This window comes from Salmo trutta, chromosome 21 (genome assembly GCF_901001165.1).
Source record: "Salmo trutta chromosome 21, fSalTru1.1, whole genome shotgun sequence".
NCBI classification, from domain to species: domain Eukaryota; kingdom Metazoa; phylum Chordata; class Actinopteri; order Salmoniformes; family Salmonidae; genus Salmo; species Salmo trutta.
This window is the reverse complement of record NC_042977.1, coordinates 40243355-40260174: the sequence shown is the minus strand read 5'-3', so window position 1 is coordinate 40260174 and position 16820 is coordinate 40243355. Positions and strand designations below refer to the sequence as shown.

The following is a 16820-nucleotide window of genomic DNA, read 5'->3' as shown; positions in this document are numbered from 1 at the left end:
AGATTCTAGTACAGTATGTAAATCATAGATAGTTGTTGTTTATATGTTACTGTTCAGATTTTTGCATGTCTTTTGGTCTAGGTCACACCTTGCTCACAGGTTATAAAAAACTATTAAAACCATGGAGGGAAAGAGGGAGGAGAGGAATGACTCAGAAATAGCGGCTTTGCTATCTGCAGTTGTGAGGGAGAGAGAGAGAGAGAGAGAGAGAGAGAGAGAGAGAGAGAGAGAGAGAGCACGCAGAAAGAGAGAGCGTAGAAAGAGGGGGGTGAAGTGAGAGCGTGAACAATGCTGTGGCTTGGTTATGGGATCCTCAGGGAGAGAAACACATAGTTCCCTGCTAAGTGAGTCAGGACTGGGCTGGCTGCATGGGTCTCTGTTCCGGCAGCAGAAAACTCAGCGCCTCACATTGAAAGTAAACCTGCCTCTCTCTCTATTTGACCTAGGCCTGCATCATGCAGCAGGACTAACCATTAATGGTTCCGCTTCTTAATTATCCATGCATTCAGGATTCAAATGACAGAAGTGCTGGGCACTCTCTTAGCAACGGAATAAGCATTAGAAATAGTTCTGTTGGTCTAGCCTACTATTCATGGTGCTCCTGAAGAGTAAAGGTTTGATTTCAAACCTGTAGGATTTGCATGCATGATATACAGTGTAGTGATGACATGTAGACAATAGTAAAGAGTAAACACAGTTAGGAAAGGTGGTTGAGAAATGTGTTAAATTACCTTGGAAACAGGTGTAGCTGTTTAATGGCTTCATAAACATAAGGAAGGAACACAACTCTGCTGATGTTTTTAAACTGATGTAGCATATTGGTTCACATCGCTTTCCTTCCATTCTCATCTTCCAGTCCAAGTTCGCTTTGTGTAGTTTACATAAAGGACGTTCCAGGAGGTGTGTGTGTGTGTGTGCTAGACAAGCGTGCAGGCATATGTGTGTGTGTGTCTAACAGACAGTCCCTGACCCTTGACCCTAGCCTGCTGTGAGGCTGTAGTTCCCATAGTCATGGGGCCGTAGCCACACACGAGCATGCGCACACACAGCAGCTCCATTGGCCTATCTGTCCCCCGGCCACCCATTCAGGACTCAGTCATGGCCACTTAAAGCACAGCAGACTGAGACGAGGTGTGATCCAATGACATGTATTTTTATAATGAGCGGGCCGCGGGGACGTCTTTGTTGGACGGACACAATATCAGGAGCAGGGACAAAAAGAGAGGGACAGAGAGAGGGCGGGAGGAGACAGAAAGAGGGAGAGATGAAAAATGGGAGAGAGAAATGGTGGGGAGAGCAAGAGAGAGGGAGAGAGAGAGGGTGGGGAGAGAAAGAGAGAGAGATAAAGAGAGAGAGAGAAAGAAAGAAAGATAAAGAGAGAGAGAGAAGGGCAAGCCCCCCTGATGGACATATTCAGCTCCTGGTTCCCCCTCTCTCTATTTCTTCAATGCACACAGATGGACACTATCCCCATATCTACCAAAACACTTATTATTTCATAATTTCCTCAGATTAAATGACCACCAGAGAGCAGAGTGCAGAGTAACTTCTAATTGGACTTCATAATTAGACTGTAGTCTATCTGGAAGTACTGATAGAACAGCATCCAACACTCCTGACATGGATAGGAATCAGACCGTCTGAACTGAACCCAGACACGACCAGGATGATCCCCTACACACCCCTCTCCCCCAGTCCTCTAAACCCCAGTCTGGTGTGGGTGGACTACCCCATAACCACCCCTCTCCCCCAGTCCTCTCAACCCCAGTCTGGTGTGGGTGGACTACCCCATAACCACCCCTCTCCCCCAGTCCTCTCAACTCCAGTCTGGTGTGGGTGGACTACCCCATAACCACCCCTCTCCCCCAGTCCTCTCAACCCCAGTCTGGTGTGGGTGGACTACCCCATAACCACCCCTCTCCCCCAGTCCTCTCAACCCCAGTCTGGTGTGGGTGGACTACCCCATAACCACCCCTCTATCCCAGTCCTCTCAACCCCAGTCTGGTGTGGGTGGACTACCCCATAACCACCCCTCTCCCCAGTCCCCCCAACCCCAACTACCCCAGTCTGGTGTGGATGGACTAGAATTATCCTGAGGGGTTGGGGGACAGGGAGACAGGGGGGTGCCATAATTAAGCCTTGTGTCTGAAACAGTGTCTGCCCCAGTCTACATGGATTGTCAATGTCTGAAACTGTTTCTAGCCATGTATTGTGGTCTATGGCTGAGCCTCACTATTAAGTCCAACCCCTCTGGCTTCATGCTGCTACTGGTACTCAGTCATCAGTATGTCATATCGGTCCCCAATAATGTTATGTTGTAAAGTACACATGTTGACATTCTGCCGTGCAGAAGAGTTGTGTTTGGTTGTTTGGTGCCTATGCACAAAACACATCTCTATCCCTATACTGCAAGCTCATATTTTTCCCACTTAGAGAGGAATTTAGGATCTGACTTAGATTTCTCTCTTTGTTGCACTGCATGAAATGTGACTCCAACCAGACATATTTTTTTAATTGATATTGTGCTTTCATGTCCTTATGGAATCTAGTTTATTGCATTTTGGATATTGGATTCTGGTCAAAATGTGTAGATCTGAATTGAGATCTTGTTTTAAACTGGGCGTGGCTGTCTTTTATGATCGATCGTTATGACTGTTACTATTCCTTATTCGAAATGAACATAAACACACCAGGAAGTGATGTTAGCCTAATGGACATTGTGCAGTGCAGACAAGTCATAGGGCCATGACATTGCAAAAGCCAGACAGGAGACGTGTGTTTCTGAGTGTGTCTGTGATTGTGTCTGTGTTTTCCCAGAGGTGTCATTTTGGGGGTCCTAGCTGACTGCTCTTCCTCTAAACACCCCCATCCCAGACATAGAGGTCAGGGGTAGGGGGAGCCCAGACACACACACACACACACACACACACACACACACACACACACACACACACACACACAGGCTGTGTGTGCTGACCTGTGTCTATGTGCAGACTGAGGGGACAGACACACGATAACCGCAGGACTGACGGTAGGAGATGGGAGAGAAACACATGCACAGTGTCTTTCTTATGCGCATCACCACTTTCATTACCCACAGCACATACACACACATACAGCATCATCACCCTGCCATTGCGGTAGCCTGTATCAGCACCGCTACACTCCACTAGCATTCTGGACTGACAGCAATAGTATCTTACTGCATTTCTGTGTTCAAATAAATCTAATCAAATCTAATTTTATTTGACACATGCACCGAATACAACAGGTCATTTTGGATGTCCTTGCCGTGAAATACTTACTTACAAGCCCTTAACCAACAATGCAGTTTTAAGAAAATTGAGTTTAGAAAATATTTACTATATAAACTAAGGTAAAATATATATATATTTTTTTTTATTGTCCACAGAGTGGTTTCAGTAGTATTTTAACAGCATTGAACAATTGAAAGACCCACATATGATCTAACGCATTGTCTTTCTGTGTCCTTACAGACGAACTTGTGCGCGTGAAAGAAGGAAGGCGCTGGATTGGACCAACCGGATCACAAGACCTTGTGGAGCTCTCCCATTGGTTCACCTAAGAAAAGATCGGGAAAAAAACACTCCTTTGACTTCAAGCTTTCTATGAAGATTCATGGGATGTTGAGTAACATGGACGTCTAAAACTGGACAAAATCCCAATACACAAATTGCCTCTTCAATATTGCTATTTAATAATGATGTACACTCACCCCCGTTTATCATAGCTGACTGTTGCTTTCTGTTCTCTGAAACCATTCTATTTTTTTGTTCAATGATCACATATAATTAGTTTAGTCTTTTGAACAGATTTCTTTCTGAAAAAAATCCGTGTGTATGTATAATATCTAGTTGATGCTGAGTACGGTAATAATAGAACAGAGAAATGTATCAATAAAACTGCTTTGTTTTCTGAAAGCATTTTGAATCTTTTTTTTATATATGTCAAATAATGTTTTGACTCGTGGCTTTATTTAATTATCACCTCCTAAGAGGTATCTTTGTAATTTACAAATATTGTAACGCAAAGAAAACCACGTCTGTTTTGAATTCAAATTCCACTTCACATATCACATGCAATAGAATAAATATAGTAATCAGAGACTTTAACACCCAGTAGAACCCAGCTTCATAAATGAATACAGAATCTCAATGGATGAAAGGAATAGTAAAATCTCTATGGAGCTGACTCCGCCAGCCCAGCAAGCATTGCTGGCATTACCCAATACCAGTGGTGTAAAGTACTTTAGTAAAAAATACTTTAAAGCACTACTTAAGTCGTTTTTTGGGGTATCTGTACATTACTTTACATTTTTGACAACTTTGACTTTTACTTCACTACATTCCTAAAGAAAATAATGTACTTTTTACTCCTGGCATTTTCCCTGACACACAAAAGTACTCCTTACATGTTTAATGCTTAGCAGGACAGGAAAATTGTCTAATTCACTTATCAAGAGAACATCCCTGGTCATCCCTACTGCCTCTGATCTGGCAGACACACTAAACACAAATGCTTCGTTTTTTCAAATTATGTCTGAAGTGTGCCCCTGGCTATCCGTCAATTTTAAAAATAAGAAAATCGTGCCGTCTGGGTTGCATAATATACGGAATTTAAATGATTTATACTTTTACTTTCGATACTTAAGTATATTTTAGTGATTACATTTACTTTTGATACTTGAGTATATTTAAAACCAAATACTTCTTAGACTTCTTAGACTTTTACTGGGTGACTTTCACTCTAACTTGAGTCATTTTCTATTAAGGTATCTTTACTTTTACTCAAGTATGACAATTGGGTACTTTTTCCACCACTGCCCAGTACCTCCCCAGGGGAGCCTCAGTGAGGTGGGTTACTACCCCTTCAGTGAGCTGAGTGACTGACTCCTCAGTGAGCTGGGTGACTGACTCCTCAGTGAGCTGGGTGACTGACTCCTCAGTGAGCTGGGTGACTGACTCCTCAGTGAGCTGAGTGACTGACTCCTCAGTGAGCTGAGTGACTGACTCCTCAGTGAGCTGAGTGACTGCCCCCTCAGTGAGCTGAGGAGTGTCCCTTCACAGACCAGAGATGAACATGCTGTCTCTGAGCCCAGACCCGTGCCCATTTTGATACTTGCCAGTGCTAATATTGGGCTATTTTTATAGGTTAATATGAGAGTGCACACTATCATGGTACCTACAGAGCACAAGCCCATAAAAACATTCAAATGTATCTTATTTTTAAAGATGTTTTTTAAATTCAACTCGAGCATTAGCAATCTTTTTGTGCTATGTTTACACATACATTTTCACAATTTCCAGTGAGTTTAAAGCTGTTTATTATGAACAAAGCATGGTTGATGAATATATTCTACTGTGACTGAAAACGGTCTGAACGTTTTTATTGGAATCAAGAACTAGTTAATTTAAAGCTATAAAGATTGTATTACTGTAAAGCCTGCCTGATTTTTCATACTGTATGTAGGCTACTATATGGAGATAACGAGTTAAAAATCAATGGCAATTAAAGGATTTCAATTTGCGATTGGTGTACAGGCCTATTCGTTTTGGAAAGTGTAGTTGTCAATTTTAGGCTACACATTAATTTACCAACGACACTGGGGGGGGGGGGGGGTCATGTACAATAAATTATATCTAAAGTCCTATTTAATTTTTGGTTTAAAAGAAGTGTAGACCTAGGCTGTACGTTACAGGTTATATGCCAACATTGTACGCATAGACAAGGCATACAAAAGCCATGTAGACATTGGTGTAAATTACTGAGGTATAATAAGGTGTAAATGGAGATTTTTTGTTGTTGATTATTATGCCATCTAAATAATATGCTAAGAAAATATTCGTACAATATTCTAACAATTCTAGTAAGTTGTTATAACCTCTTGATGTTAACAACGCCAATCATCCTAAAACTGGCGTTAATAATTGTGTAGGCTAATAATAAAGTTTAGGCTAATGTAACATTCATTTTTTTGTTCACCCTAAATATTTTTTCACCCTAAATATTTCGATTGATATCTAAACAAAAAACTATACGAAAAAGGAATACAGGTTGCAGTTTAAATGTTTTTTAAGCTCTTGAAAATATTTAGTAAAGTTTTATTTTAAGCAGCGCTGAATAATTCATTTTTTTATAGGCTGGTTATATTATGCTCCCATAAAGGATCACATGCAATTTAACATTGTCATAATTTTTCAACAGCAAAATTTCCTATGCAACATATATCTAAATAATCAATACAATTGTAGCATATAAAAAAACACGTTTTTGTTAATCGAATACGTTTATTAAAAACGATAAATGACTTTAAATGCTAAGGATAAATATCTGAGAGTATATGGTTATTGTCTAAATAACTACATAAATGTCTATGGGAGCAAGAAACAAAAAGCCAAATTTAAGGGATTTTTTGTTATCTTGACGTTTACTGAAAGCACATAATTCATATTCCAAACTCTTATGTAGTTCTCTAGCCACTGATAATAGTGTTGACCATACACATACTCCTACTGTACATGCATATATCCTCCTCTCTACTGTTTGTCCAACGCAAACATCCATCTAATACATTTGCCTCATTATAAGGTCAACACCAAATACAGAGCTTTCCCACCTCAATACAAACTAGTGCGGCCAATTATATCTGGCTGCTAAGGAGGCATGTTGAAATTGTTTGTAAATTAAAATCATTGAATTGGCTACAAATGTTGCTCTCAGAAACGGAAGTATATCAAATAAAAATATTTAAAAAACGTACTGCGCATAGGAACATTTTCACATTTTGCTTGGATGTCTTATGATATAAAAATGAAAGATGAAAATCCTCTTCGTTTTAATTGAATAATTAAACATTTACTTTACCTTGATATATAGAAAATACTTATTTATTTCCATGTTTTAATCCCATTAGACTTGGTCTCTCCCACTGGGGGAATCTGCAGGTGGACTCTTCCATCCAGCCCCGCGTCATCAGTTCCGTTATGTATGAGCTCCGATACATCAAGAAACCAATGAGGAGCTCTGTGTGTCTCTTTACTTTGGTGTGTCTAATTAACATAGTTACCATAACGACAGTAATGGGACTTTTAAGGTGGAGTAATTATGTATAAAACATCTCGCATCCAATACAGTATTCTGTGCACGGTGATGGTTCTGTAGGAATGTTGTTCTATACAGTATGTAATGTTACATGTTATTGGCCTGATTATTGCACATCAAGGGATAAATAAAGTGCTGTTGTATTGTAGTGATGCAAGATAATAAAAGCAGTAATGTCCAACTTGACTCACCTGACAGATTCGGATACAAGTTTATCATCATCTATCATGCTTGTTGCAGCTTATTCCGGCCCACTGAAAAGCATCCATTAATGAGAGCTAGGGCAAATACATGTATTTCTCACCACTTACTTCAGTGTATGGATGTAGGTATCAGGGACGTTTCTATGATTTTAAGACATTATGGGGCTTAGCCCAAAGCCAGTAGGGGGTTCCGGGGGCATTCTCCCCCGGCAAAACAAGTTACAAATTTCAACGGATAAATTCATGATTTTGATGCACTTTGAATATTAAGAGATTAGAACATTGAGAGATTAGATATTTTTTTTAGGTAACTTGCACTTTACCACCTGCCACAGCAGACACTGCCTGTACTCAATTACAGTTGCTAATGTGGGTCTCTCTACTCTGGAACAAATACATCTACAGTGTACTGTCAAAAAGCCACTCAACTTCAAACAGACTGTTGTGATTTGATGTGGGTGTTAGTGTGTGTGTGTGTGTTCGCAGGTTGGAAGAGTTAGCCAAATTGTTTAGCCAATTAGCTTCAGCTGGCTGCTTTGCGACCTGACTTTGAATAGCCTATCTCTGGGGCTAGTTAGCGACCGTCAATAAATTACACAATGTAAATGAAACAATATTTTCATGTTGTACATATTTTAGTTCTCATTAAATGCTTACAATATCTATATTTGAATTTCTACAATTTATATTTTGTTTGAGGTTTTTAAGTCATTGACATTTTAAGCTATTGGAATTTTAACGGTGGTCCCTAACTAGCCCCACAGGGATATCCAAAGTCAAGCCAAATTTACCACAGGGATTACAACTGGGTCGTGTGCAGCTGCACTCTGAATTGATGATTACTTGTGTGCTGTCAGCTGTGGGCGTGGGCAGGTTTGAAACACACCCAACGTTCATTTACGTTGTGATGCAGTCATGACCACAAGTCTCACAAAACCCAGTTTTGAACGACTGTTGTCAATTTTCTCAGTATAATACATTTTTGACTCATAATGTTGCCACATGGGCATAAGAGCAACACAACTCCAGACATGACAGATAAGAACCTACATAGCCCCTAGGCTATATGAATATAAAGAGACATGAACCCCAAAACATTGACCTGTAGAATGGAATACGTTTTAAGACCCCTGATTAACTTCATTTCGTTAATGTGAGATCTTTAGATGACATAACATTTGAGAACACATAACTTAAAGGGCCTATATCTTTTCAATGTTTTGTTCACCTACAATATAACCACAAAGGTGGCCATCTTTCCCCCTGTCTTTCTGGCTGCCCTACCCCTTAAGAGTTCACATTTGTTTATTCATTACATACACAGAGTACACAGTGAAATGAATTGCTTACTTGCAGATTAACCTCTCAACAATGTAACCACAATATAAAAAGTAAGTAGCTATGTGAATAAAAAGAGTCCAAAATTAAAGCTCAATTAAATAATTTAATCAACTTAATAATGGGCTTTTTAAAATATAGTTATATAACCTATATGGAAATAACAGACATGAGCCAAGCATATTTACCTGTAGCATGGGTTAGGTTATAACACCTCTATGATTCATTTCATTTGGTCAGTTCTACCACCTCTACATTGCTCATTTTAAAACAGGGTTAAATATAATGTTGTAGTAAAGCTTCAGTGTCACAAGATATGTGCTTCAGTCAAAAAAAGGTTCTCTCATCTCTTCGGTTTCAGCTAGCTAGCCAGCCAGTAGCTACCGAAGTGGCTAGCCAGCCAAGCTAGATACAGAAATGAAACCAACCAAATACACTTGCTGGAAATAAGCACTTTTCCTAATATCATGACTTATATCAAATAAAATACATATGTATTTGTCACATGTGCCAAATACAACAGGTAGACATTACAGTGAAATGCTTCCTTACAAGTCCTTAACCAACAATACTTTAAGAAGTTAAGAAAAACATGTTAGTAAAAAATAGATATGTGAAACATTGAAATAATAAATAAAGTAAATAATTAAACAGCAGCAGTAAAATAACAATAGCAAGGCTATCTACAGGGGGTACCAGTACAGAGTCAACGTGGAGGCTATATACAGGGGGTACCAGTACAGAGTCAACGTGGAGGCTATATACAGAGGGTACCGGTACAGAGTCAACGTGGAGGCTATCTACAGGGGGTACCAGTACAGAGTCAACGTGGAGGCTATATACAGGGGGTACCAGTACCGAGTCAACGTGGAGGCTGTATACAGGGGGTACCGGTACAGAGTCAACGTGGAGGCTATATACAGGGGGTACCGGTACAGAGTCAACGTGGAGGCTATCTACAGGGGGTACCAGTACAGAGTCAACGTGCGGGGGCACCGGTTAGTCCAGGTAATTGAGGTCAAATGTACATGTAGGTAGAGTTAGTGACCATGCATAGATAATAAACAGAGTAGCAGCAGCGTAAGAGGGGTCTGGGTGGCCCTTTGATTATCAACATCCTGAGCTTGCCCATTCATTAAATATACTGGTACTAACTGTGACTGACACCCAATAGCTTAAGAATGCTGAGCGCTTATTAGCATTAGAAAACTCTTGTGCTGATAGACTAGCTAGTTAGCTACCACCCAACTCTGCACAAACCTGTGACTAACTCTGCTACTGTTACTGCACCGACTTTCTGTGTTCAGCCCTCTCCACCTGCTGCCTTCATTTGCTCAACATTTTTACAATTTTGACATTTAGCAGACACTCTTATACAGAGCGACTTACAATTTGTACATTCATCTTAAAACAGCTAGGTGGGAGAACCACATCACAGTAAGTCAATTTTTCCACAAAGTAACTATCAAAAAGGTCAAAGCTAGTAAAGGGGGGGAAGTTTGAGTGTTAGATCATGAAAATGGTGCAAGGGGAGTGCTAGGGGATTATTTAAGATACTCTTTGAAGAGGTATGCTTTCAGATGTTTTCAGAAGATGGGCAGGGACTCTGCTGTCCTAACTTCAGGGGGAAGCTAGGTCCACCATTGGGGTGCCAGGACAGAGAAGAGCTTGGACTGGGCTGAGCAGAGCAGGAGCTGCCCTCCCGTAGGGGTGGGAGGGCCAAGAGACCAGGAGTGGCAGAACAGAGTGCTCTGGTAGGGGTGTAGGGTTTGAGCAGAGCCGGAAGGGAGGGGTAGTTCCTTTTGCTGCTCCGTAGGCAAGCACCATGGTCTTGTAGTGGATACGAGCTTTGACTGGAAGCCAGTGGAGTGTGAGGAGGAGCAGGGTGACATGGGGGGAACTTGGGATAGTTGAACACCAGGCGGGCTTCAGCTTTCTGGATAAGTTGAAAGGGTTTGATGGCACAAGCGGGAAGCCGTAGAGGGAAGCCGTAGAGGGAAGCCCAGCCAACAGCGAGTTGCTGTAGTTCAGACGGGAGATCACAAGTGCCTGGATTAGGACCTGCACCGCAGCAGCCAATCACAGGCGTGAAAGAGTGGCTTTTATTGCCACTCTTTCAGAACAAGTTCATAATATCTAGACTGACTGAGTGACAGGTGTTTTGCTGAGTGATGACAAGACCCGCATGGAATCCGTGCTCACAGAATTCCTACGAAAATCTGCAGAATTTCAAATAGAATGCATAGGATTCCAAAGCTAAAAATAAGCTGCCCCTGAAAGCAAAGTTAAGCTAAGTGATGACATTGACATCTAACCGGTGCTGTAGGGGTGGAGGAGGGGTCAAGGGACGATCGGGTTCAAGTTCGGGCTCTGGCTGGGCCACTCAAGGACATTCAGAGACTTGTCCTGAAGCCACTCCTGCAATGTCTTGGCTGTGTGCTTAGGGTTGTTGTCCTGTTGGAAGGTGAACCTTCGCCCCCAGTCTTAGGTCCTGAGCACTCTGGAGCAAGTTTACATCAATAATCTCTCTGTACTTTGCTCCGTTCATCTTTCCTTCAAGCCTGACTAGTCTCCCAGTCCATGCCTCTGAAAAACATCCCCACAGAACGAGGATGTCACCACCAAGCTTCACCGTAGGGATGGTGCCAGGTTCCCTCCACCGTGCTTCTACGTCTGCATTGCTTGCTGTTTGGGGTTTTAGGCTGGGTTTCTGTATAGCACTTTGTGACATTGGCTGATATAAAAAGGGCTTTATAAATACAAATGATTGATTGATTGATTGATTGATGTGACGCTTAACATTCAGTCCAAAGAGTTCAATCTTGGTTTCATCAGACCAGTGAATCTTGTTTCTCATGGTCTGAGAGTTGCTTCCGTCTGACCTGATTGGTGGAGTGCTACAGAGATGGTTGTCCTTCTGGAAGGTTCTCCCATCGCCGCAGAGGAACTCTGGAGCTCTGTCAGAGTGGCCATCAGGTTCTTGGTCACCTCCCTGACCAAGGCCCTTCTCCCCTGATTGCTCAGTTTGGCCTGGTGGCCAGCTCTAGGAAGTCTTGGTGGTTCCAAACATCTTCCATTTAAGAATAACGGAGGCCACTGTGATCTTGGGGACCTTCAATGTTCCAGAAATGTTCCTTCCCCATATCTGAGTCTCGACACAATCCTGTCTCTGAGATCTACAGACAATTCCGTTGACCTCATGGCTTGGTTTTTGCTCAGACATGCACTGTCAACTGTGGGATCGTATATATATACAGGTGTGTGCCTTTCCAAATCATGTCCAATCAATTGAATTTACCACAGGTGGACTCCAATCAAGTTGTAGAACCATCTCAAGGTTGATCAATGGAAATAGGATGCAGCTGAGCTTAATCTCAAGTCTCATTGCAAAATGTCTCAATACTTATGTAAATGAAGCATCTGTATTTATTTTTACAACATTTGCAAAAATTTCAAAAAACTTGCATTTGCTTTGTCATTATGGGGTATTGTGTGTAGATGTTCTTGTGTTCTTATTTAATCCATTTTAGAATAAGGCTGTAACATAAAATGTGGGGAAAAAATCAAGGGGTCTGAACACTTTCCGAATGCACTGTACGTGTTAGAATGATACAAGGTATGAAAGAGGAAGTGAAAAGTGTGTGGTGCCTAGCGCTTAAGAGAATTAGGCCAGTAACCGAAAGATTGCAGGATCTAATGCCTGAACTGACTAGGTGAAAAATAAATAAATACAAAATCTGTCGATGTGCCCTTGAGCAAGGATTTTAACGCTAATAGCTCCTGTACTGTGTGGGTTTCCACCGAACTACAACAGGGTATGACAAGAGGCTACTTGAGACTAAGGAGTGGACCCAGCTGTAATTAGTGGTAGTAAGTTAGCTGCTGTGCTTTGCCCCATCTCTGTCAAGGTCAAGTTCAAGGCAGGACCAACAAAGCACAGACACAAACCCTATAATAGTGTTGCACTGCCATCTACTGGCGTTTCACAGAAGGTTCCATTTTGATCTTGGGTTGCTCTGGGTACGATGAACCTGAGAGGGATGTGCCAGTTCAGTAGGCATGTAGCACCCTCTAGTGGCCACTCAAGTTCATGTCATGCTTTCATCCTACTTGAAACATTTACAAAATATTTGTACACCACTGTAAGTCTTGCATCAGAACCTTTTAAAGATAAATAAAATGTATATTTTTGTACTTTAGTAGTTATACAAAACATCAGTAGTAGTAGTAGTAGTAGTAGTAGTAGGGAATGTCAACATCCAGGTTTATTTAAGATAATTTCATGTTCTTCATACGAACACCATCACTAAAGACTGAACACAGATCATATGCATTAGTTTCATATACATTCTGTTGGCACAAATCATTACAATTTACAAAATAGTCTTATGTTCATCAATGCATTAAAAAAACAGTCACATGCATGAATACTGTTTGCAGGTCTGTAAGTATCCTCTCAGCAAGAGATGGGCTAAAAATATTTTTGCATCTGCATTAGGTACATATAAATCCCTCCTGATTCATAAAAAGCACACACATCTTTCAGAATCGAGTTCTCACTTGAATTGAGAATCTGTTTGATTATTCAGTCTTGCTGTAGGCCACATCAAACTCAATCTCAAAAACAACTTGTGCATTCATTTTATAAATCTTGACTCAGAAAACAATCCAAACCGATGGCGCTTGGGCAAAGGGTTTCTGGTTCACTGATCATTTCGTCAATGCAACTGTTTTGAAGGTGCTAATAGGACACATTAGTGTACTTTTTAGGACTCCCCCCAATGGGGAATCCACAAGTAGCAAGGGAGAGAGTTCGAGAGATCATTTGTAATTGTGTTAGGTACTCAATTGTGACCCTCATCGTTGAGAAGTATTGGTACAAGCGAGAGAATGATCCTGGATGAATACCTCCTTCGTATTGGAGCAGGGCCAGAAGCTCTACATTCATACTTAGAAGTTTGACCCCTGAACTCCAAAGCTACTCATCAATTTTCCTCCTCTATTTTATTAGAAACATCTGATATATGAAAAACACAGAGGCCTGACGAGAAAAAGGAAGCGACGCAGTATATCAGTCATTGTAAAACAGTTACTACTCCTCTCTTAGGCACTTCAAATAATCAGTAACAAGAGCTGGGACTTAGTCACATATCACATTTTGCAACCAAGCGCACTTACTATAATAGAGCACAGCACACACAACAAAACCTCAAAGTCGGCCTGGGTAGGCTGAAAGGTAGAACGATGAAGTTGTCCATGCACACAGATCTAGGGTCAGATTTACATTAGCTCCAGCTCAAAATGATGGTTAGGATTTGAGAAGTTAAGCTGATCCTGGATCTGTGCCTAAGGGCCAACTTGAACCGGGAGCAGGCAGACAGTAGCTGTAAAAGGTATACAGGACACTAGTGCAACCAACTGTGTTGTGAAGAGACTAAGAGAGTGCCAGCACCACAGAACACCACACCCAGAAAAACTGTACAGAGTAGAGGAGGGAAGTCTGTCTCATTTTATTGGAGGGGTTTCCTCTTATGTGGTAGCTGTGGAATAGCACTCCCCAATCCAGATACTGGAGGGGCACTGTACAGCTGGCTTTCACTCAGACAGCTGTCTGAGTGGACTACTAGGAAGGCTTGTGCTTTATCAAAACGTGCACCGAACGATATCACCTGAACGTTATGAGGTGTGTTTCTTTTAATAATAGTGCTGCAATGACTAATAAGATGCAGATGTCAATCTGGATAAATCATATTTAAAAAAAATCCGATTTCTGAACAGAATTGATAGCCAGTATGCATAGTGGTCTTATAGAAGCAGAATCAGGGAGTGCTGGGGCAACTCAGAGGAGCAAACTTATGATGCCAGACACTCCGACCAAACTTAATCCTTCTTTATCAAGTCCCACCCCTACACCCCCCCGCCTCTACGTTATACCCAACCCCTACACCCCCCCAACTCTACGTCATACCCAACCCCTACACCCCCCACCTCTACGTCATACCCAACCCCTACACCCCCCCACCTCTACGTCATACCCAACCCCTACACCCCTCCACCTCTACGTCATACCCAACCCCTACACCCCCCCGCCTCTACGTTATACCCAACCCCTACACCCCCCCGCCTCTACGTTATACCCAACCCCTACACCCCCCCGCCTCTACGTCATACCCAACCCCTACACCCCCCCGCCTCTACGTCATACCCAACCCCTACACCCCCCCGCCTCTACGTTATACCCAACCCCTACACCCCCCCGCCTCTACGTCATACCCAACCCCTACACCCCCCCGCCTCTACGTCATACCCAACCCCTACACCCCCCCGCCTCTACGTTATACCCAACCCCTACACCCCCCCAACTCTACGTCATACCCAACCCCTACACCCCCCCATCCTCTACGTCATACCCAACCCCTACACCCCCCCACCCAGCACCACGTCATACCCAACACCTACACCCCCCCACCCAGCACCACGTCACCCCCCCTCCCAGCACCACGTCACCCCCCCCTCCCAGCACCACGTCACCCCCCCCTCCCAGCACCACGTCACCCCCCCTCCCAGCACCACGTCACCCCCCCTCCCAGCACCACGTCACCCCCCCCTCCCAGCACCACGTCACCCCCCCCTCCCAGCACCACGTCACCCCCCCCTCCCAGCACCACGTCACCCCCCCTACCAGCACCACGTCACCCCCCCTACCAGCACCACGTCACCCCCCCCACCCAGCACCACATCACCCCCCCCTCCCAGCACCACGTCACCCCCCCCCCCCTCCCAGCACCACGTCACCCCCCCTACCAGCACCACGTCACCCCCCCCACCCAGCACCACATCACCCCCCCTCCCAGCACCACGTCACCCCCCCCCCCCTCCCAGCACCACGTCACCCCCCCTCCCAGCACCACGTCACCAGCACCACGTCACCCCAACCCTATATCACTCCACTTAGCTCAATATACAACCCCCCCCAGCTGTCCTCCCTACTGCTGACAAGGCAGAACCCCAGGCAGGCAGCCAGCCAGTCAAGCCTGTAGCCAGGCTAAAGATAGAATAACTGGACACTATTAAAATATATACCAGTGGCCTGTTTTAGTACTGTGGACGTGTTACACTGACTGACTGAACACTGAGAAACATTCTATTGGCTGTTAGGTTAACCCACATGTCAGTTAGTTCAACTAATTTTCTACAGGTTAGTAGGTTAGTGAAAAAACAGCTGTGTATTGTCACTCACTGTATTCATTGCACACCGAGTGTACAAAATATTACGTTCACCTCACCAATATTATGTTGCACCCCCTTCTGCCCTCAGAACAGCCTCAATTTGTCCAAGGCACGGACTATACAAGGTGTTGAAAGTGTTCCACAGGGATTCTGACCCATGTTAACTCCAATGCTTCCCACAGTTGTGTCAAGTTGGCAGGATGTCTTTTTGGGTGGTGGACCGTTCTTGATACACACAGGAAACTGTTGAGTGTGAAAAACCCAACAGCGTTGCAGTTCTTGACACAAACCGGTGCACCTGGCACCTATAACCATACCCTGTTTAAAGGCACTTAAATCTTTTGTCTTGTCCATTCACCCTCTGAATGGCACACATACACAATCCATGTCTCAATTGTCTCAAGGCTTCAAAAAATCCTTCTTTAACCTGTCTCCTCCCCTTTGTCTACACTGATTGAAGTGGATTTAACAGGTGACATCAAGGGATCATAGCTTTCACCTGGATTCACCTGGTCAGTCTATGTTATGGACATGTTTTGTACACTGTGTATATTTCTGGTGAGAACTTCACTGTACCAAAGAAAATATGTTATTAATATCAATCTTCTCTAGTCATAAATCATTATTAATTACAATGCCCCTCTTGTATATACTTTGGTATAACTCATTAAACAAAAATCCTCAACCAAACAAAACTAAATCTCATGGGGGTACATTGTGGTGTGATAAAAGTCAAATCCAACTCATGTGGAAGGAGATAGATAGGAACAACTCATCTGATCCAGACTGTTGGAAGGTCCCCTCTTCAAGTAGGGACGCAAGGCAAGAGAGACACCCGGAAGGTGTGCGTTGTCTGTCACAGTCACACACACACAGTCTCTCACACACACACAGTCTCACACACACACACACACACACACACACAGT

At 43.0% G+C, this 16820-nt stretch overlaps 1 protein-coding gene across 1 annotated transcript; it reads left to right on the top strand.

Moving 5' to 3' along the window:
* The first annotated feature begins 1666 nt into the window (after window positions 1–1666).
* LOC115156462 (extensin-like) lies at window positions 1667–15659 on the top strand. Its single transcript, XM_029703884.1, has 3 exons — window positions 1667–1830; window positions 1928–2004; window positions 14563–15659. The coding sequence occupies exons 1-3, from the start codon at window positions 1667–1669 to the stop codon at window positions 15657–15659; spliced, it is 1338 nt and encodes a 445-aa protein (XP_029559744.1).
* Window positions 15660–16820: the final 1161 nt, after the last annotated feature.